Raw genomic sequence first — 24,576 nt, forward strand, 5'->3', positions numbered from 1 at the left:
ATATTTAATTAAACGCAGCGACAAATGTTGTTGGGTTGAAAATACGATGCTGCTCACAGGAATTGGGTTGACCCAAAGTTGTTTCTAGCGCGTGGGAACTTTTGTTGCGGCGCAGTGCAGAAATGAATGTATTAAAAACTTTGATGTTTACGCGGCGCAGTGGGCAATCGAATTTTGGTAGCGGATTGACTTGTCGAATTGTTTAGATCGAATTGTGCGGCTTGTATAGATCGAATGTTTAGAACGAATTGTTGATGCCCGGTTGGTAGAGATCGAATGTGTCAGCTTCCCCATTGTCCATTGCTTTTGTTGGTTGGGTTGGTGCGAGTGTGGTGTGTTATAACATGGTGGCATCCTGTGGTGAATTGCGCTGTTTCATTAGGATGGGTCAGTTTTAGCGGGTAGAAGGGGTGGATGCTTAACTCATTTAAACACCCACCAATATTCGTAAGAATGGTTTTCGTGTACACAAATTCGCTACAGAATGGTGCAAGCGAACGCTCGATTACTCACACGTCGTTTGCTCTACTTTATATATGTATTAGGGCGGGTCGATTTAAAAATCGCTCATTGCCCTGTGAAAATCGTATTCTAGGGATCAAAATAAGAAACTTTGGGTAGGGGCAAATTTTGAAAAATCCCACTTTGACCCATTTAGAGTGCTCCAATCGAGTCCAAATGTATGACCGACCCCCACTAACTTTGGACGGCCGATCCACCCTTGCCAGTGGCACACCCCCTGAAACTCCCCTGGGGGGTTCCCCATACAATCATTTCAAAAAATCACCATTTTTGGCCTTTACATGAAAAAATCGGCTAAATGGCTATGTTTTTTCGTTATTTTTATTTATTTATTTATAACAATATCTATTTTTTCTCTTAAGAAATTTATTTATTTTTTATTTATTTATTTATTTATTTTTATGAACTATAATTATAAATAATTACATTACATTTAACAAGGCAACTAGTAACTAAGACTATCGGCTTGACTTATTACTAAAAGATTTTATATTTTATTATAGAATACTCTAGAATAAGATAATATTAAAAAAATAAGTATCGAAGTAAATAAATGATTAAACAAGGTGCAAAAGGTTAGTTTGGTAAACTAAGTTAAAGATTTTTTTTATGTTTTCAATATCTAAGGTCTTTAGCATATTTGTGGGCAATTCATTTCCAAATATATTGACTCGCGCATTATTATATTTTATACACTCATCGAGGATATGTTTTATGGACAGTGCGCAGTTGCACGCTGCACAATAAGGAGGCGGTTCCCCTTTTAACAAATATTCGTGCGTTAACTTTGTGTGACCCAGTCGTAATCTGGTGGTAATACGAAGTTGATCTGCCGTCGCTGAGACCGGGAGTGTTGGCTTGATGCGATTTTGATTGTAAACTTTGTATCCATGTTGATACGTTTGCCAGTTAGTCGCAGTTAGTTTCGTAACGTGGTTGTTTATTTGTCGAATGATGTCTGTTTTTACCAGAGGCTCGAAGTATATACAGGGTGTCTGGTAGACTTCTTTAGCTGCGATGTCTGCATATTCGTTTCCGATGATGCCACAATGGCCGGGTACCCACATGATTTTTATTTTTGTATCAACAGATCTCTTGAACTTTCTATAAGAGGCTCTTTATTGTGTGGGTTTTGCAGCGCAGCGACGGACGACTTGCTGTCGGAGCAGATTATATATTTTCCCTTAGCTGTTGTAGAGTGCATAATAGCATGGTATATGGCGATTAATTCAGCCCCGAAAACCGAGCTGTGCGGGAAAAGCAGTCCCAAATTGATAACCTTCCCTTTCTCAGATACTACTGCAAAGGACGTCGATTGAGTTGTTTTGGAGCCATCCGTAAATAAGAACTTCCAGCCTTTTCTCTCTGAGTTGCTTTTCAATTCCAAAAAAGTTTTTTGATATATTGTGAGGCTCGTTGATTGTTTAGGGTAGTCTAAAAGTACCGAGATAAAAACGGATGGAGGGAGCATCCACTGAGAAAATTTTGTTGATTTAGTAAGCGTAGGATTGTAAAGGATGTTAGCTTCCTTCGCGTTCTGTAATGCATTATATATAGCTGAAGGTGTCTTCATCCGACGTCTTCTTTTGGCTACATTTGCTACGTCTTTGTGCAGAATCGCGTTGTTTGTGAAGTATAGTTTACTTATTAAGCTGAGAAGGCTTTGCTTATAACGTTCGCCAATGAAAAGGAGACCAGACTCTGCCAGCAGGTTTTTTATTGGTGTTGTAGGAAAGGCTCGAAGACTCCTACGAATCGCGTTGTGATAGGGTGCAGATAAAATCGATATTGTACTTTTAGCGCACTGTCCATAAATAGGTAGACCGTAGTGAATCACTGACAATAGCAAAGATTTTGTTATATTTATAAGAGTATCTGGGTGTATTTTACTGTGCTTAGAGGTTAAGTACTTTATGATGTTTAATCTAGCGTTAAGCTTTTTTCTTATATATTTACAATGTTCCTTAAAGTTAAGAGACTTATCAAAAATAATACCTAAAATTTTGAGATATTTAGCGTTAGTAATATTGTAATTTCTATATACAAAATTAAAGTTTTGACAATTTTTCTTTCTACATATTGTAGAAAATTTGATTTTCCGTAAGATAGACTAGCTCCTGACCTTTTTGACCAGATATAGATTTCATCCATAACAATCGATAGCCTATTCAGGGTTTGGGATACGCAGTTTGTTTTTGAAAAAATCAAGACATCATCTGCGTAAAGAGTATGTTCTAGTCCCTGTTTGCTTATTATTTTGCTAATTTCATTGAAGGCAATGATAAAAAGAATTACGGAGATAGGCGAGCCGTGAGGTATGCCGTTATATAGATGTACTCTATCAGAGTACTTGTTGTTTATTTTGGCCCTAAACGTGCGATGATTTAACAGACTTTTCACTATGTTGTAGATTTTTCTGCCCGTTTGCCAACTTTTGAGTTGCCTAAGAACTATAGGGTGATTTTTTAAGAGCTTGATAACTTTTTTTAAAAAACAAAAACATAAACAAAACATAAAATTTGCAAAATCTCATCGGTTCTTTATTTGAAACGTTAGATTGGTTCATGACATTTACTTTTTGAAGATAATTTCATTTAAATGTTGACCGCGGCTGCGTCTTAGGTGGTCCATTCGAAAGTCCAATTTTGGGCAACTTTTTCGAGCATTTCGGCCGGAATAGCCCGAATTTCTTCGGAAATGTTGTCTTCCAAAGCTGGAATAGTTGCTGGCTTATTTCTGTAGACTTTAGACTTGACGTAGCCCCACAAAAAATAGTCTAAAGGCGTTAAATCGCATGATCTTGGTGGCCAACTTACGGGTCCATTTCTTGAGATGAATTGTTGTCCGAAGTTTTCCCTCAAAATGGCCATAGAATCGCGAGCTGTGTGGCATGTAGCGCCATCTTGTTGAAACCACATGTCAACCAAGTTCAGTTCTTCCATTTTTGGCAACAAAAAGTTTGTTAGCATCGAACGATAGCGATCGCCATTCACCGTAACGTTGCGTCCAACAGCATCTTTGAAAAAATACGGTCCAATGATTCCACCAGCGTACAAACCACACCAAACAGTGCATTTTTCGGGATGCATGGGCAGTTCTTGAACGGCTTCTGGTTGCTCTTCACCCCAAATGCGGCAATTTTGCTTATTTACGTAGCCATTCAACCAGAAATGAGCCTGATCGCTGAACAAAATTTGTCGATAAACACATTTCGAACCGACCACTGATTTTGGTAATAAAATTCAATGATTTGCAAGCGTTGCTCGTTAGTAAGTCTATTCATGATGAAATGTCAAAGCATACTGAGCATCTTTCTCTTTGACACCATGTCTGAAATCCCACGTGATCTGTCAAATACTAATGCATGAAAATCCTAACCTCAAAAAATTCACCCGTTACGTGAGCACCGATTCTGTCAAACGCTTTCTCGAAATCTAAGCTTAAAACTGATACATGATTTCGATTCGAGAGGGCGGTTGACAAGTAATGTTCAAAGTGGAGAAGTGCGTCAGATGTACCTTGCCCTTTTTTAAAGGCTACCTGGTTGTGACTGATATGTTTATTTCTTCGTTTGTGGTATGCATGATTCGCTTTGCTACTATCTTTTCTAACGTTTTGCTGAGACATGACAACAATGAAATCGGTCGATAACTGCTAATTTGATCTAAGGGCTTGCTAGGTTTTAAAATGGGGATGATGTCTGCATTTTTCCAACTCTGTGGGTAGACGCCTGTTTCAAAAATAGTATTGAAAAGTTTAAGTACGCTATTTTTTGTGCTGATTGGTAGATTTTTAAGCATTGGGTAGGATACTCTGTCGTAACCGGGGGTTTTCCCCTTAGCCGATTGAACAGCTTCATCGAACTCTGTCATTGTGATATCCTTTTCAATAATTTTAGCGGAAGCTGAGATTTTAGATGGGTTATATTCCGATACAAAATCTAATTTATCTGCAATGAAATCTGGTGCAAAGTTCTGGTCTTTGGAATATTCAGACCAAGTAGAAGAAAAATGTTTCGCCATCTCTTCCGTAGAGGAGATAATGCCGCTTTCTGTGTACATCACAGAGATTTTGCTTTGTCGTAAATCGCCTGTCAGCGTCCTAACGTTACGCCAAATTTGCTTAGGGAGAGAATTGGGGTTGATTGCAGATGTAAAATCTTCTAACCTAGTTCTTTTGTTTGCCTTTACTTGGTATCTGAAAGCCGCGTTGGCTTTCTTGTAATTAATAAAGTTGGATTCAGTTCTTTTCTTCTTATATATTGCCCACAATTCTTGTTTCTTAGCTCTAAGTATAGCTAGATTTCGGTTCTACCACGGAACGGCGGGTCTGTGAAAAGTTGTCTTCGTTTGTGGTATGCACAGATGAGCAGAAGATCTAATAATAGTTTTTATATTTGCTTCTTCTTTATTTACGTTACTTGATACTGGTATTTTGGATGACTCTGAAACGCAGCTTTCTTGGAACATCGACCAGTCGGCTAGTTCGGTGATAAATCTTGGTCTTTTAGTTGTTTTCTTGACATATATGCTAGAATTTACCGTCGTGAAAATTGGAAAGTGATCACTTCCATGTAAGTTATTTAAAATTGTCCATTTGCATTTAGGTACAAGACTCGCTGAACAAAGTGTGATATCTATGTTTGTAAAGCTTTGGTGGGTTGAAAAATGTGTAGGCGAGTCGTCGTTAAGAACCGTCAGGTTTGAAGCTAGTATAACATCTTCAAGTGCTTTACCTCTTGAGTTTGCTACAGATGAGCCCCAGAGAGGACTCCAGGAATTTAGATCTCCTAATACTAACGTAGGGCTTGGAATATTATCAATTATTGAAAACAGATCTTTCGAATTGAAGTTCTGGTCTGGAGGGATGTACATGGATATCAGTGAAAGTTTAAACCCTATGTTTATTTCCAGCACAATTGTAGAGATATTTGACACTATGCTAATTTGTTTGTGGGGTATGTCTTTTTTAATGAGCACGCAAATTCCTTGCTTGCCTGTCGTGTTTTGCGCTAAGTTGTGGAAATAGCCTGTATATGCTTTAGGTGGGTGAGGTGCTACATTCGAGGGTATGTGGGTTTCCTGTAAGCATATAATAGACGGATTGTATTGCTTCAGTATAAGTTGAAGTTCTTCATAATTATTAGAGTATCCTTTTATATTCCATTGCATTATGGAAGTCATTGTGAAAGAAAAAGTAAGAGTTTTGTTGTAAAGTTATATAAAGGTATATAAGAGTTAGTATAAATGTTTTTTTTTTGTTGAGGTAAATTTAAGAGTCTTCGTCAGATGCCATTGCGGCGTCTGAAGAGTTACGGAGATTCATATTGTAATTGTCGAAGTTAATTTGGAAATTGTCATCAATGTTTGTTATGTCAAGAGAAGAGTTAGCGAGAGAATTGTATACCGAAGTAAGAGACGATATATCGATTTCTTGTGGGAGAATATTTTGTGGCTGATCGTTGGACTGTGGTGAATATTGGTTTTGCGAGTAGCTATTGAGCGATTCTTTGTTTTGAGTTATAAGGCGTGGTGGATCATTGTTATAGACTGGTTAGTGAACAAAGCAGAATCGTGGGTCGTGTCAGCTGGGACGACCTATCTTATGGGCGCGCAATGTAACTGAACAGTGAAAAACGCTACTCCCGTTGACGTTGACGTGACGTTGACGTGACGTTGACGTGAGAATCTGCGACATTTGGATTTTTGCCGTCGCAAACGTCTCAGCTGATTGCTCTCTCACAACGCAAGGTTGCCAATATCGATATACTGCAGTAATTATAAACTTTTATAATTCAATCTGTTCAATATGTTTGAAATTTTCTTAAAATAACTCAAAATCAGAGTCGAATGCTATTATTTATAAATATATAAACTATTTTTAATAGTTTGCTTTTAGTTTTGATATTTTATATTGTAAAAAATTGTAATTGAAAACAAAGATGTGCTCAAAACTATATATGCGTATTGGGCAATGGCAACATTGTTCAAATGAAAACAAAGCAAAGATGGCTGATTTCTGCGTTTTTACCACGTTTTTGACTGTGCACACATTTTGCCGATAAGGAAGGAAAAGGAAGGAAGGAAGGAAGCGTTTTTGAGTGTTTCTACTATTAGTCGTGCTATTGATGGTGTGTGGGCGAGAGTGTGAAGCAATGATGTTATTGTTGGGTACAATTGTGTTGGACTGAGGTGATTGCGATGAGTTGAGAGAGAATGAAGGTTGTGTTTTTTGTTGCTTGGAGTTATTATTGGGATATTGTTGGAGGTTGGATGGGTTAGTTATTGTATGATTTTGCATGTGCTGCGTGTTTGTTTCAGGTTGTATAACGACAGAGGAGAATGAAGGAGATGATTCCGAAAATAAAGGCGAAGAGTTTTTGTGAATGTTGATGGCTTCTCTCATGGTGCATTTTTTTGTTACTTTTATCTTTAATATTTCTTTGACTTGAATGTATTTTTCGCATTTGTTGGACGAAGACGGGTGGTCGGAGGAGCAGTTGGCGCAAAATGTGCGCTTGCAAATTTCAGGGGAGTGAGGGGGTAGACTGCAGTTTTCACATGCTGGGGCTCGCTTGCAGTATTTGGTGGTATGTCCGAGAATTTGACAATTTTTACAGCGCATTGGGGAAGGAACGTATTGTCTCACTCGCACGTTGCACCAAGCAATTTCCAATTTTTCAGGAATATGAAAACGATCGAATGTAAGAAGTACAACACCGGACGGTTGCATTCGTTCATTAATTTTCTTTTGAAATTTGTACACGGCCACCACGCCTTGGGCTGCCAATTCATTCACTATTTCATTTTCGGGTACGTTGTTAAGAAAAGGTGCGTAAACAGTTCCCTTGTTGTAATTCAAGTGCTCGTGATATTTTGCTTTGACTGGGCAGATGCCGTATAATTCTTTTAAGGCAAGGAATTTCTCTGCAACACTTGCACTATAAAAAAAAAAAGAATTTCTTTGCTAATTATATTGATAGACCGGTGGACCGCGAAACACGAATGTTGAGATAAAGTTTTATTCGTATCAAGGGATTCTAGCACCACAAACTTAGGATTACTTTTTTGCACCGTGGGGAGTTCACGGAAAAGATCTATATTTTTGCAAATTGAAGCTTTCTTTTTTTTCTTTTTAACTTTGGAGTTTTCGGCTAGCAAGGCGAACCGATTAAACCCAATGATGGGGGGCCCAGAGGGCATTTTAGCTTTAATTACCAGATGTCAAGAAATTTAACACAAAATCCAAATCAGGTAGGAGTTTCAAAGAAGAAAAAGATAATGTAAACTGAAAAACTGAAAACACGTGTATACGAACACTATGAGAAAACGCGCTGCGAAAAAAAGAGAACCACTCAGCACAAGTGACAGTCGGAGACTGCTTAAGAAATTTATTTAGTCAGGACATATGTAAATGAAAAAATAAATTTAAGTGAATTATAGAAAAGAAACTAAAAAAATTATTGTTTGAAGTCTTTTTTACTTTCAAGTCTGTGCAATTTCGCACGGCTCTCTAATGTCGTCGACATAACAGCCTCTACATTTTCCGGTATAACCCGTTTGGAAACGCTAGCTAGCAATTGAACATGTCGTTCCGTTCCTTGTATGTGTGATGGAATTTTTGGATCATTAAACGGTGGATCATCTTGATTTAAATATTCTTTCAATGTATCGTACGGAATGCTTCACGTGAATGGTGGTTCAAATACGATATTTACATCATTCAAATTGATCATTTCTGTATAACTTAAGCAATTAAAATTTATATCTGGTTTTTTATAAATTCTAAGTTCCATTGGCTCGTCAACATCGGTTCGATAGCGTAGAATTTTCTTGATGGCACAGTCGCGCTTTTCTTTCCTATCATCAAACAACATTGATAACAAGATATTTTCTGAATGCGCATAATATGAATTATCTTTAATTACTTGATTGACAATTTTGCGTAAACGAGGTTCTAGAAATCGTGACCAACCAATGAACTTGAAAAATAATGCACTGCCGTACACGACAGAGCTGTAATACTTGATATTGAAGTACATTGGCACATAATATTTAATTATAAATTCAACCAGAATTCTTAAATTTGCATCTGGATTTTCCGTTGTCACATATAATCGCAATAATCTAGCGGCCTTGGTGAGCCACCGAGAATGTACAATTTTCCCTGGTTTGATGTTAGCCAGATCCACCGGAACCACGCCGCTAGAAATTGCATGGGCCATGTCGTATAAGTACTTCGAATCGGTGGAAAATTCTTTTTTTTCTGGAGCAGGGGGCATATTTTGCAACTAAATTTTCTGGAAGCCGTCCACCACCTAAAAATATATAATAATAAAATAATTAAAAATGGTTGACAATTATAATAAATGAGTGATAGCAATAACTTACCGGAAGAGTTTCACAAGTTTCGATTTGACGGCTCAGTGTTCCGGTTGCCGATCTTGGTTCAGTGCTGGTTGATTTATCCAAAGCTTCAAACAAATGCCGAAACGGAAGTTCGTTGAAGTGTAGAAGGCAAACAAACCAATGCAATGGTCTTTTTAACAGCAATTCGAATCGTCGTATAATTCCACCGTGTGGGCCAGTGTTTGTTGGCTCACCATCAGTGCATATTTCAATTAATGTATCCAGTGATATATTTTTATCGTTGAAAAAACCATTTAATTTGGTTGTTTTGTATTCAGCGGTTTCATGTTCCAGTCTTACGTAACCAATCAATTCAGAATTGGGTTCTCTCAAAATAACAAGATGAGGTTCTTTTACCATCCTAGTATGATAATTCTCATCAATTTTATCTATCGTTAAAATATCATCTTTTCTGCCATCGAATGAAAACGCTAACAAATTGGTATCATCTAACCGTTTGCGAAGCACTTCTTGTCTGCATTTCTCTTTTTCTCTGCGAACTTTCGATTTATCCATGATGATAGGTTTCCCATGCTTATCTTTAATTTTAAAATCTTGCAAACGAGCGGTTCCCAATGCTGATGCTACTCTGTCAGGCACACCAAATCTGTCACATACCAAGGCATAGTTAAAACAATCGTATCTCTCTGTGTATTTTGCATGAACTCTTTGAGGCGTTCGGAAACTCAGCCACATGTACATGGAGCTGCCTTCAAATCGCATTTACATGTTCCAATGTAAAGAATTGTTTCCAGAGATTTTACATACTCTGTAAATTGTTGGGTGTTGTTTCTTCTCTTGATTTGCTCTTGATACTTGTCAAGCAATTTATTCAATTTATTACATACACTTTTTTTCAGCATTATTTCCATACCAAGTTTTTCCCAAATTCCAATCAACTTATCTTGTACTTGAATAGTGAATGATTTATGGGAAAACTTTTTTTGTTCTGTTCTAGCACGTTCGCTTAAGTAAAAATAATATCTCAAGATATCCAGATGGGTTGGTAAATTAAGATCAGTCAAATCAGTAGACACACCAAAAACAGTAACATCATGCTTGGGTATATGACTCATTGGGTTTTCGATAGTTGTTGATGTAGTTGCTTCATCTTGCGGTGTAGAGGATGGTGGATTCATTGTAAACTTTTTGATTTGGAATGGTCACTTCACTTATTATTATTTTTTAAATACCATAGTGGTTATTGCTTTAGTTCTCCTCACTTTCAGAGGTAATAAGAATGAAATGGTAATTTCAATTCTATTTCAAAATTTGCCCCTACCCAGAAGTTCGACCCAAATTGGGGGACATCAGAAATCGTTTCAGAGGTTGGTTCCTTCGGCAAAGTTTCTTATTTTGATCCCTAGAATATGATTTTCATAGAGCAATGGGCCTAATATGTATGCTATGTTCGGACCGACATTGAAAACATTTTGAGAACACATTTGTCTGTTGTGGAATGTAAGTCGTTCGGACCGACAATTTGTGTTTTCGCTGAGTTTTCACTGACTGCTCACAAATTTATTTGTTTGTTTACATTTTAGCAACGAGAATGGTAAGTTTTGAAATCCTTAATATTTGCTTATAATTATTACTAAAGATCGTGTTTTTTAGAATTCTGAGAAAAAGATGTTAATAGCGAAAGCATTGGCTTTGAGAAGCCAAATAAATATTCTGCTCAACGACAATTCTTCAAGAGAACTATTGGAATGTCTTACAACTCAGCACCATGCCTTGACAAAAAAGATAGCCGAGTTAAAGAAACAACATCTAATCGTTTTAGATTTAATAAAGGACCTTGGGATGCCGATTAATTCATGTTGGACAAAAGTGTGTAAATGTTCCGACTGATGCAAAAGTTTTAAATTATATATTATTAATTCCAGCAACGTAAGAATCAGTTTTGGGAACACGATTGCCAACGAAGTGGATTTGTTTTTTTAAAGACAACTTTCGCATGGACCGAAGTTCGTTTGATAAATTATGTGCCAATTACTAAAAAAATGGATACAAATTACCGGAAAGCTATTCCTGTCGAGAAAAGAGTGTCTATAACATTATTTGCTTTAGGGTCATCTGCAGAGTATCGTAGTATCGCCAACATGTTCGGTGTAGGAAAATCTTCGGTTTGCGAAGTTTTACTGGAATTTTGTACCGAAGTCTGGAAAATATTGCCTCTAAACAGATAAAATATAACCGAATTGGTGACTGGTGGTAATTTGATTCCCACAATGCTTAGGAGCAATTGGTAAATATTGGTTATAAAACCTAAAATTTGCGCTATTGATCTAATAATTGTTTACAGACGGATGCCACATTGAGATTCATCCGTCATCTGACGAAGCTGTGGATTATTATAATTATAAAGGATGGCATTCCACCGTTTTAATGGCATTAGTTAATGCTAAGTAAAGTCTAAAAACTCATTATATACCTGTGCCAAAAAAATAAGGTGACATTTATTTATTTTGAAAATTTTTTATTTATTCTTCCAAATCAATTTCATCTCCTTCAAAGTAATCCCCTCCCGATGCAATGCATTTATGCCAACGGATTTTCTAATCTCCGAAACACTGGTTGTAGGCACTTTCCGGGATGGCCTTCAGTTCCGTTTTCGCCGCGGCTTGAATCTCCTCTATCGTATAAAAACGGTGTCCCCGGAGCGGTCTTTTGAGCTTGGTGAACAGCCAGAAGTCGCACGGCGCCAGATCAGGTGAATACGGTGGTTGTGGAACGATATGGGTTGAGTTTACATTACACACATTATAAGCTGGTACTTTTTATACTCTTGCAACCAGTTATTACAGAGTATTATAGTTTTGTTTAACGGTTGTAGGTATCACCTAAAACTAAGCGAGATAGATATAGGGTTATATATATGTATATAAATGATTTGGACGAAGAGAAAAGTTGAATTTCACTTGATTCGTTCAGTTTCCAGTACACAAATCAAGTGGCTATGAATATAACTGGATACAACTTTGCACAATTAATATCTTTAGTATATGCCAGCTTATGACCAAGAATTGTTTAAATCCAATCAAAACTGTTCAAGCCCCCGGGAAATCGTGTGTTTAGACCCCGGTACCTATTTTCAGATTTTGTTATGTATTCTTGAATTGTTAAAATAATAAAAAATTTATATTAATAATATTAATTTACATTTTATACTTGAAATTTCTGAATCTAAACTTAAATATTCCCTTAACATCGTATTGGATATATGTAGTAATAGATAAGGCTACACGTGGAACGGGAGGAATAAGCTGGGGTCCAAGTAGAAGTTTCGAAGACCTAGACTATATGGAGACATTATATGTTTAATAACACACACTTTTGCAAAAAGAAACCCATCAATGGGACAAGAAACTGCAGCAAAAGTAAGCCTCGGCTAAATTAAAGAAATGCGTATAAACACCACCTATACCCAAAACTTCTAAGTCGATTGTAGAGAACTCGGAAATGTGAAATTCTTTTAGTTACTTGGGCAAGCTATAGGCATGCACATTTGGTTTTACCAAACTTGACTATTACTTTCTTATTTTAGTTAATAATTTGAATTACATTTTTTTTTTTTTGTTTTACGTAATTCATTATTTCTTAAAATACTAAATTTTCTTAATACTTATCTGTACTTAAATAAAAACTAATCAGCAAAATTTTTTTGCAAATTTTATCGATTCTACATTAGCCGAAGGAACTTCGTACCTACCTGGTGGCCCACGACTTTTCTTTTTTTTCCAAAAAATTCATGTTTTCGGTACCAGTCGAGATTTGACGCGCTTGAGGCCCAAAACAGCCTTCAAAATGGTATTGGCTGAGCTTTTCGATATGCCAACTTCATCAAGAAGGTCTATAATTGTTAATTGACGGTTTTTCAACACCAAATCTTTCATTTGTTGAACGTGAGCTTCGTCGGTTGAGGACTTGCAACTCACTATACCACTTGAAAACATTTTTTTTAGACATAGCCTCATCACCAAAGGCTTTCTGCACCATCCTCAACGTATCCGCAGCAGAAAATTGATTTCGTAAACAAAATTTAATGCAAATTCTTTGCTCAACAAATTTCGACATCGCAAAAAACGAAAAACTCACTTTTAGCAGCTCACAAAACGACACGTATCTCAAATACTAATGAATATTTTGACATGAAATTTGACACAAATGTGACTGACAGTACTACCAACCTAAAAAAAAAATAATTTTCCAAATCCAAATTTAAATTCAAATGTCACCTTATTTTTTGGACACAGTAGTACATATACCTAAGTACATAAGTAATGTTTACAATGTATTTTCAGATACCGTTTTACTCATATAAACGTAGGAAGTCCTGGGCGATCTAATGACTCTCTAATTTATGAGACGTCATCACTTAAGAAAGAAATAGATAGTTGTCCTTTACTAAGCAAAATCTAGAGAAATTTCAAGCGTAAATGTGCCAGCATTCATTATTGGGGATTCGGCTTTTCGATTTAGCAAACAATTAAGGAAACCGAGCCCATTTATCGTAAATCAAAATAATGGTCAGAAGGTATTCAACTACGCTCTTTCGAAAACACGTAGAGTCGTCGAAAATGCTTTTGGACACCTCAAGACCCGCTTTCGACGCATCGGAAAAGGCATTGACAACTCTGTACGACTTTTCCGACTGTTGTGAGTTTCGCAGTTCATTTAGAGAATGGCTAAAGAGTGTTTTTCAACCCAGAGAATACAGTACAGCTAGCGGAAACACTTCCAACAACAAAATTTACATTGACGAGTTTTTTCTCAACTTGCGTCAGTGATTCGTTTGTGAGAACATTCGGAAATGCCTTGATATTATGCATGGAATGCATCGCCGAAGAAATAGATACGCAGAAAGCAAGGCCAACCAATAGACTGACATCCAGGTGTGTTCTCAACTAATTTCTTAGAACGAATTTACATAATCCACCCGAAAAACTAAGATTGCTAATACCTTCGGTTGCTATTAATAAATGTACGTCGTTCAGTTTGATTTGAGTCATTGCACACACTTTTCGCATGGTCATTTCGACATATCAGCCTTCAAATCCGCGTCAATTATGGAACACGAACAAAAGTATATTGCCGAAGACATTTTACATCGTATTCGTTAAGAATTGGAAATAGGCAAATTTCGGTTCCTGTGGATTGATATCAATTCCACCTCCCTTTTGTCAATTCACTTCAACGAAATATGAACTCATCACGAGTGTTTATGCCAAATTGGCCAAATTATCGTAACTACGATTGCATGGTTGCGCGCCAATTATACGTGGCGTTTTGCCGAGTTGGACAACTATCTTCTCTGTACATTTACGTCTATTTCAGCCCAGGGAATACAGTACAGCCGGTGGAAACACCATCAGCATTCGGAAATACTTTGATATTATACATGAAATACATCGTCGAAGAAATCGTTGTGGTGGATAACTAATGCATTAGGACGAATTCATACAATTCACCCTAAAAACGACGATTGCTTCTACTTTCGGTTGCTATTGATTAATGCACGCGGCTCAACTTCGCTTGAGTCATTGCGTACTGCGAATGGTGCGGTGTGTGCAAGTTTTGGAGAAGCAGCCAGCAATTACAGTTGCTGGAACATGATAATCAATGGAATCAAACGATAGACGATTCTATAGCTACTTCGCATGCCACTTCGCACACTTTTCGCGAAGATAATTTCATTTAATTTCATGTACATTTTACATCGTATTCGCTAAAAATTGGAATTGGGTCAATTCCGGTTTATACTTCCGGCATAGAAATACCGATGTTGTTGACTGGAAACTGGAAGATTCAAAGTCGAATTCCGGGAGACTTGCATTCATACAAATCGATCGATCGTCTTGACAATGATAACGACGCCGCGAATTATCTAGTGGAATTTCTAAACTCTTTGGAGAGGCTTGGTATACCACCGCATCATTTGCGTCTCAAAGTTGGATCTGTCGTTATTATGTGTCGCAATCTTCATGCGCCGAACCCCGTAACCCGACTGATTGTGGCGCACCTATCGAATACAAGGGTGGCAGAATGCTTGATTCTACGACTTCCTTTAAGTTCGAACGATTTGCCATTTTAGTTCGAATATACATTCAAATGTGCATTTGAGATGACAATCAACAGGACCCTGGGATAATCGCATAGTATGTGGCATAAATTTGGAAATGTTATGTTTTTCACGCGGCCAGATACACGTGGCGTACTCACGAGTTGTAAAACCATCTTTTCTGTACAACGGAACAGAAATCAAAAAATGTTTTATCAAGCGTTACATTGAAAAAAATGAAATGATAAATTCAATTTTCTTTTCATTTCAAAACACATAATTTTACGCAGGACAACGGCTGCGGGGTCAGCTAGTTACTTATAGAAATTACTTTACATTTTTAATAGAAACTTTCAGAGAACTTGCTGGTCTTGGGGCAATTAAGGAAAAATTAGATTAAAAAACTTTGGTTGTTCTGAAAGGTGCAGTTTTGGAGTCTGTAGGGAAGTCTATCACAATCTTTACTAACATAACATAAAAAAGGCTGGAATACATTGATACCATGTGAATATCTGTTGATCCATTTCAACGTTCTCTACCTTTTTAAAGGAAAAGCACAGAAGCATCAAATTTAATGGGGAATGTTTATTATTATCTGAAAAGAACATTATTTGGCATTCATTTTTTGAAGATTATCTCTTTCAAATGTTGGCCGCGGCTATGTCTCAGATGGTCTATCCCTTTCTTTTCGACTGGTAACTGGCGAATGACACGCGTGATGGTTCGCTCCAAAGCCTGAATTGAAGCGGTATTATATGCACAGACTTTAGACTTTACAGCTTCAGTTATTACACGAGATGTATTGTATTTTCTACGCTTTTAATTTAAGATATCTATGTACATAAAAGTCATCAACTTATCACGGTCTTCTCAACTACGTGCTGGATGTGGTATACTCGGTCGAATATTATCTACATATCGTCACCTGAAATGCAAAATAACGTATCATCAAAAAATTCGAAATTGAGTGTCTTATTGATTACGCTTCACTACTTCAAATTACGTACACAATATTAAATATATTCAACATTTTCTGGTTCTGCGGTCATTTAATAACCAGTTTTAACCAATATTAAAATTTTGTTTCACTCATGTTCCATTTTATTCCGTGTTTCATTCATGCCACTGTAAATTTCTGAAAATGTTGTTACGTTAATTTGCATTTCAGGTGACGATATATATTTCAATATGGGTGATGGTGTTGGGAATCGTACACTCAGTAGGGCTATTACAGGTATGTTGACCACAATTTCAGCGAAACACATCTATATATACATATCTGTAAAAGAAAGTTGTGTTACTTACACTATTTATAACTCAAGAACGGCTGAACCGATTTGGCTGAAAATTGGGGGGGAGGTAGCTTTGAACCAGAGTAAGGACATAGGATATCTTTTATGTCTTTATGTCAAAATTTAATACAACTCATAAATTCAAAAATTATATATGTATGTTCAAAATTCATGTTTGTAGGAATCAATTGAATATTTCATTTCTTCAAAAAAAAAAAAAACTATGTTTGTACCGATAATTGTTATTAAAGTTATATAAAATGTGCGATCATTAAATTAGCACATATCATATTTTAAATATTTTGTAGTATTTTTATCCAAGACTCTTTGTGTACTTATGTATTAAATATTTTAAGCATATTCAATATCACACCTAAACACCGGAGCAGTTTGAATCGGTGCTTCATTGCATCGTCCAAAATTCTAAAAAAAATTTATAAAATGCAGTTTCCAATACCCTTTTTTATGTATTTGTATTAGTATTTAAAAATTGCAGTTTGCGTTTACCATATTTGAAGATGTCTCCTTAAATACTATTCACACTTTTTTTGGTCTGAGAAGACAATGTTTAATGAAGTTAAGCCCCACTACTCTCTAGTTGATGACAGCACACTCGTACACAACACAACTCACACACACAACATAAAGTATTGTTGATTCCACACTGCGTCGCGATAGATTATTGTAAATAAATTGTACTCTTTAAGTATACGGCTATTTTCATTTTACACACTCGCGATAGTGTTAATACATATCAGTTTGTGCTCCCCAATAAATTTGGTTTATAAATAAACAGACAACATAGCGCCAATCACATTTTAGGCGCTGTGATCCAGTGCAAAATGTAGTCGTATTTCTTTTCGGGGTACCTTAAATTGTGGGTTTCCTTTAGTTTTAAAAATTTTAAATATGGAAAGTTTCTGAGCATCTCTTGAATAGTAGATAAGTTTATTTTAACATCAGCATTTGCCTTGATTTTGGCTGCTTGGAAGCTTTTCTCAAAATAGCTCTCTTGTTAATATCGGAAATAAGTACATTGCTATCTACCGCACACGATGAGTGCAAGAAAAAAACCGCGGTCATGTGTGATTATTAGACTCTATTTAAATACAAAAAATTACATAAAAAAAATTGTAATGAAACTAGATTTATGTAAGTATTCCATTCTTCTTCTTCTTTACTTGCGTAGACACCGCTTACGCAATTATAGCCGAGTTGACAACAGCGCGCCAGTCGTTTCTCCTTTTCGCTACGTGGCGCCAATTGGATATTCCAAGCGAAGCCAGGTCCTTCTCCACTTGGTTCTTTCAACGGAGTGGAGGTCTTCCTCTTCCTCTGCTTCCCGCGGCGGGTACTGCGTCGAATACTTTCAGAGCTGGAGTGTTTTCGTCCATCCGGACAACATGACCTATCCAACGTAGCCGCTGTCTTTTAATTCGCTGAACTATGTCAATGACGTCGTATATCTCATAAAGCTCATCGTTCCATCGAAAGCGATATTCGCCGTGGCCAACGCGCAAAGGGCCATGAATCTTTCGTAGAACTTTTCTCTCAAAAAATCGTAACGTCAACTCATCACTTGTTGTTATCGTCCAAACCTCTGCACATAGACGAAATTATCTACGACTTCAAAGTTATAACTGCCAACAGTGACGTGAGAGCCAAGTCGCGAGTGCGACGACTGTTTGTGTGATGGCAGGAGATAGTTTGTCTTGTCCTCGTTCGCTGCCAGACCCATTTGCTTTGCTTCCTTGCCCAGTCTGAAGAAATCAAAACTACGCTCGATAGAACCTCATACGCGATGTTGAGGAGGCTTATCCCACGGTAGTTGGCGCAGGTTGTGGGCTCTCCCTCTTTGTGGATTGGACAGAGCACACTTAAATTTTAATCGTTGGGCATGCTTTCATGCGACCACATTTTACAAAGAAGCTGTTCATCAGTTTTTCGCCGTCGTGTTTGAATAGCTCGGCCGGCAATCCATCGGCCCCCACTGCTTTATTGTTCTTCAGGCGGATAATTGCTATTCAAACTTCTTCATGGTCGAGCAGTGGAACGTCTGCTCCATCATCATCGATTGGGGAATCGGGTTCGCCTTCTGCTGGCGTTGAAATTTTACCGCCATTTAGCAGACTGGAGATGTGTTCCTTCCATAATTTAAGTATGCTCTAGTCATCGGTCACTAGATCACCTTTGGGGGTTCTACAAGAGTATGCTCCGGTCTTGAAACCTTCTGTTAGCCGCCGCATTTGTGTGTAGAATTTTCGAGCATTACCCTTGTCGGCCAGTTTATCAAGCTCTTCGTACTCACGCATTTCGGCCTCTTTCTTTTTCTGTCTGCAAATGTGCGTCGGCTCCCTCTTCAACTTTCGGTATCTATCCCATCCGGCACGTGTTGGGATCGATTGTAACGTTGCGAGGCAGTCTGTGTTTTTTGTCTGCGCTGCGACACGGCACTCCTAACACAACACAGCTGTTCTTTTGCGTTTTCTGGAAACCAATGGTTTAGGTTGCAGCAGTACGTAAGGAGTTTGAAATGCCGTCCCACAGTTCCTTTATACCGAGTTGTTGATGAGTGCTCTCAGAGAGCAGAAGTGCAAGCCGAGTAGAAAATCGTTCTATCACTAGATAGCCAAATTTTTCTGGAAAAGGATTGCGAAACTTACAAAACTATCAGTTGCTAATAAAATTTTTGCTAGCAGAAATTGTTACTGTTAAAACACATATCCAAACAAGTGTTATTTAATTATGTATTTTTTTTTAATAGTTTAAATTTGTGAAATAAGAAATGCTTTTTATTTTTTTTCAAGTTTTACAGCAAGTTTTTTAGCAACATCTCCACATTTCTTTTCTAATTTCTTAATCTCTTCAAGTTTCTGGTGGTTTTCTTTTTTTGAGAGTAAATTGCATTCTTGCTCTTCCTTATTGCTAACAGTTATGAAAGAAATATATTACATTTATAAGAATATTCAGAAAAAAGCATAATGAAATGAGTTTTCTACTAATGGATATATTAGTAATCGATAACGAAATGATAATAACACTAAAATGAAAGTTCATATGGTGTGGTGGTTTTGTGGCAGTTAAGCACAAATGATCTCACGTTCATTGCGTTTGCGGTATCACACCATACCATTGTATTAATATCCGATTTTAATATATGGTGACAATAGTTAAATTTATGAGCACAATTGAATGATATCTGCTATTAAGTCCACGGCTCATCTAAATTTCTTCCAATTCACTGCATGGAAAAATAAAGGCTTGATGCTAGAGGCCTAGCGTTAAGATTAATGCATCCGAGTATTCCAAATATACTCACCCAGGTTAAACTCCACGGAAGCATGGTCTGGGCACGTCTTCGGCAGATTAATAAAAGGCAAGTTTGACATTGCCTTAATCCAGTAACACTGTACCTATGAACGCCCGTTTACTTGACTAAACATAGTAAATCTAAACATTCTTTACGCCAAAGGCAGGACCAGATCAAGGACTTGCATAGTAGTAAAAACAGTATCTTAAGAACTCTACTTTTTCGACCACAGGTACATTGATCAAAGTTAATATCGAAGGACTAGAACTACCGATGTATGGGAATGGGTTCAAAACAAACCGGACTTCAAATGTGACCGAATTGGGTCGTTTCACACCTTACCATATAAGTTCTGCATCAGATATTGATAGTGAAAAAAGTCACAAAGCCGCAGAACTTTTAAGAATGCTAAGCAATTCAATAAATAATTATTGAACGATAATATACGATGGAGAACTAAAGCTCGGGAGGTTATCCTTGACATCCAGCTAAAACGTATACAAATGAAGAATGAAACAATGCTTACGATCAACCAGCTCAGGGACGGTATTCTTCTGCAGTAATTCATACACAGAATATAGCTTTAAACTAAATGACTACAATTCAGTTTTTCGGGCCAAAATTCAGGCTGTAACAAAAGTTATGCTATTATCTGCAATTAGATAAAAATTCTACTTTATAGTCAAGCGACGGTTAAAGCTATCCTTAGTGTCAATACTAAATTCCATTGCATTAAGTTGTGCAAACAGGTAATTCGACTCTCAGGAAGTAACCCGGTTAATATAATCTGGGTACCCAGTCATATAGAAATTTATATATGTATACATATACTTGTATATAGCTATTCGTGTTGAATCGCTTGAGGTATGCTGGAAACAAAATCTCAGCTGCCCCAGACCATTCAGCTCTTTCAAGGGTTGTGTAAAGCAATGGGCCCTAGAAAAGACCCGAAGTCTTGGAACACAGCTAACATCGGGCATACCACAAAGATACTTTGGGGTAGTGTTGATGCTGGGCAGGAAATGGAAGGAGGATGATGAGACACAGGAATATTATTTATGCGAATGGCTCGCCTTCAACTGTATGATACAGGACGTATTCCACGGCATTTTAATGGTTGTTGGTTGTGCTACATTAAAAATGTCATTAAATGCTTTAGACCGGAAATATTCGTCAGTTTTTTTCCTTAACTTCTGGTGACGCAAATGAGACAAATGTCCGGAATTTGAGGCATATTGAACTATAATCCTCATCTGATTTTAGACTTGCCGATATCTACCGACTTAATGTACTCATTGTACGCTTCGTCAGGGCCTATCATCAGTTTAAAGAAAATAATGTTGATGTAAAAACAGTTATAAAAGCTCATTGTCTTGGATGATACTTGCCCTCAAATATCAAAACTCCAAAAAAAATTTGCTCGAAAAGATCTCTCAGTCTCATGAAACGAATTTCAAATCGTGCAATCTTTCATTTATAGTATAAAGTGAATACGCATAAACTTAGTGTAGAAAGAGATCCCAGTTTTAGAATATGATTCTTTAAAGCTAATTTTCAAAAAGTTGAAGCCTGGTTTTTACGCATATCAAATTGCAAAAGCACCGTTATATAAATAAAAATAGCAAATAAACCGTTCAGACACTTTTTACGATTGAATTCGAAAAGACCGAAAACTTTATAACGCAGAGGATGACAACTGAGCCAAAAACTCCAGCTAAAAATTACGAATTGAATTATGAATTCAAAACATCTGTTGCTTCAGCTCTGCCTGATGTTTAAATCCACTGACTAGTGTGGTACATTCGCGTAGCAGCTCCGCGGATATATTGCATTCATGAACAATCCCGTTGACTCACGAAATCAGCAACAGAGCACCCGTAAAGAAGAGTACAATCAATAGTGTACCTATAATATCATCCGCTGTACCGATTTTAATGCGATTGTTAATGAATTGTACGGCACTGAAGAGTATATTAATGCTGATGCCAAATTGTCGCAACAAAAAGCCCGCAAAGGGTAGCGAGAATAGCTCGAAAACGCGTACAGTCAAATATTGATAATCCGAATGCATTAAATCCAGTTTCAATAAGCGCACGCTCAGCTCACTGTTCAGCTCTTTGGAGGATTGCGGTAGAAATATATCCTTAATATTTTGCAACGACCGCACTTCGCATAGCCAGCGGCGTATCAACTCATTGATACGAGTATATGCAAATTGTTGCCGCAGCAAGTAAAGCGCGTATACAAATTGATGTACACAGGCAATAAGAAATGAATTTGAGAGAAACTGAGCAAGCACTAGCAATTTATAAGCATTTGCATTAGTATTGCCGTAGACAAAATATATGGGCGACGTAAGGAAGATCGCTATATTGGCGCTAAAGAATTTCGGCAATAGCTGATACTCCAACTGCACTTGATTGGAACATTTTAGTCCCTTTAGGTGCCGATAACGTTGCCGTAACGTGCGATAGCGGCATACCGCTTCAACTGCGCGTCGTTGACCAAACCATATGTATATGAGACCTGGTCTACGAAAAGGGAGCTAACGTGCGAAAACTAGTTTTCTGGGAAAAAGCTGTTAAAAATAAAATAAATAAAAAAAAAACTAAAAAGTGAAAATTGATTTTGACACCTAAGCCCCTTTTCCGTAGAACAGGTCACATATACACATTGTGACGAGCGCAACTATTTTGCATAGTATGGCAACGCTCAACGAGAACATTACGGACAACCAGTCTCGTATGTGCACCAAGTGGATAGTCATACGCGACACTATGACGGCATACACAGACCAGCAGAACAAATTTATCGCGACGGGGTACAGCCGGTAAAATAGCTTATGAAACCGAATGCGTGGTAATATGAAAAGCGCAGCACCCAACGTATCGCGGCATGTCGCAAATGCGTCCTTAATTAGATGACAACATAAATTATAAGTATTATATAAGTATAAGTATATCTTAAATACTAATTTCTAAATTATTGAATACCGTGCCAAAAGATGAAACTTGTTCTGGCCATTTAGATAAATTAGCTTTGGATATCAAAAGAGTAGGCAGGGCATTTGTGGCCCAGCAGTCGCGCCAATAGGTTCTAACTTCGAAGTTGTCAATAATTTCGTCTAGTCGGCAACCAGTAATATCAATGCCGATACCTAAACTAGAAGCAGTCTCGGCAACAAATCTCATGAAGAATAAGTTTTCAGTGAAAAGCAAGCATAACTCTCTATAAAAAAAACGTAAAAGAAACCTATTGTCGAATGAGGAATGATATGAGAGAACCGTTTAAGGTCAGGTGGCGTCGACTTAATTCAATATTCCAAAACATAACGAAGTAGGTTCATTGGAATGCACATTCTAGTTTAGGTGTTTGATAAGGATATAGTGATGAAAGAGGGAGAAGCCGTTTTGGAAATCGATGACCAGGCAGAAGCAGGCTTAGCTCGTTCCCAAGACAACCGGCTCTGATCATTTCGATTTGGCAGATAAGTTTTAAAATTGTATGCACATGCGAAACAAACTAATAATTGACGTCTTCAAGGAAACAAAATTTGTATTTTATGTTGTAAAAGCCTTACGAAATGTCTTTCCACGTAACTGGTTTAATATTTGGCAATCCATAGCTTTGTCAAATATCGGATACTATAATTTTCCGTTAAAATAAGAGTTGTAAGTTTATTCTGCATTTACTGACAGAAATGTGATTGCCGACGAATATTATTTATTTCGTTGTTATTCAGCTACGAGCACCCACAACTCGAAAGATTTTCCTGCTGCAGACTTATGCATAAAAATGTTAATTTATTATCTGTGCTGAGTGTATAGAGAACGTACTTACCACTAGTACGTTGGTGTGTTATCTCTGGTATTTATTATAATACTATTTTATTGCCGGTGGCCATAACTAGGTCAGTAATATTGAACCCATATGAAATAGAGTCCGATGAAATCTAGCAACTGCTCGAAACAATAAGGATTTTTCCAGTTCATATAATTATTTCATGTAACAGTTTAACTTTATCTCTTATATTTTTCTCAATATTCATGCTTTCGCGATAAAAGTAAGTTCTTAAGTTACATGAGCAGAATACTTTCCGTGCCTTTCCAGAGTGCAAAGAGATTTTTGAATTTCCATCTGACTAGAATCCGTACATAATAAGTGAGATATTTTGTTGAAACAAAGTGGTCATGCTTTCTCAAACATAGTGTGGTTTGGTGGGCAAGTGTTCGGTGTTGAACTTTACCTAACGCCAACTCTCGCTGGTCGTGTCGTGTCGACGCTAAAAAAAGCTTCGGAAGCTGATTTTCTTCCTCCAAGAAATGGGTTGAACAGATAGATGTGGGTAGAAGTCAAACTCGAGGACTGTTACATTTTGGTATGATGATTAGCACACATTTCTGCAAAGTCCTACTATTATACTACGAACTGCTGCTAGCTGTTAGTTATCTTTCCAATCACTCGTTAAATACTAAGGAGATAAGTTCGCGACGTACGAAAAAACTGTCAGAGAGTTATTTGAGACTCCGTTCAACCTCTTGGTTCACAGGCATTGCTACTTTCAGCGATGAACAAATTTCGTATGAAAACGTTCAGCCATTGCTGAATTATGAAGTGCACTTGAAGACATAATTTCCACATACGAGTTGGTTTACTAGCGAATTAATTTTATTCGTGAGCTAATATACTTGACATCAGGTAATAGAGGCTTGAACGCAAAACAAAAACTTTTAGAAACCAAGTTAAGAGACTTTCAAGGCTCTTTAGAGAATGAGAACTGAAAACTTTTGCAAATACTTTTCTAATGCATAATAAATGAAAAAATTACAGTATACGTTTGTCAGTTCAGAAATTATTCTCCGACTTTACTTACTATTAAGGTAAAAGATGACATGAGTAAAAGATTCTTATCCAAAATAAAATTTAGGAAAAATTTTCGCCTTTTGTGTGTGGATATTTAATCAGATGACCATGATGGTAAGC

General features: G+C 37.1%; 1 protein-coding gene across 1 annotated transcript; it reads right to left on the minus strand.

Annotated features, from left to right (window-relative positions):
• Window positions 1-238: 238 nt before the first annotated feature.
• Window positions 239-9,653, minus strand: LOC125777567 (uncharacterized). The gene is made up of 2 exons (XM_049452660.1): window positions 8,903-9,653; window positions 239-303 (listed from the first exon to the last, which is right to left on the minus strand). Exons 1-2 carry the CDS (start codon window positions 9,651-9,653, stop codon window positions 239-241), a joined length of 816 nt encoding a protein of 271 aa, XP_049308617.1.
• Window positions 9,654-24,576: the final 14,923 nt, after the last annotated feature.

The sequence above is a fragment of the Bactrocera dorsalis genome, chromosome 3, assembly GCF_023373825.1.
Source record: "Bactrocera dorsalis isolate Fly_Bdor chromosome 3, ASM2337382v1, whole genome shotgun sequence".
Taxonomy (NCBI): Eukaryota; Metazoa; Arthropoda; class Insecta; order Diptera; family Tephritidae; genus Bactrocera; species Bactrocera dorsalis.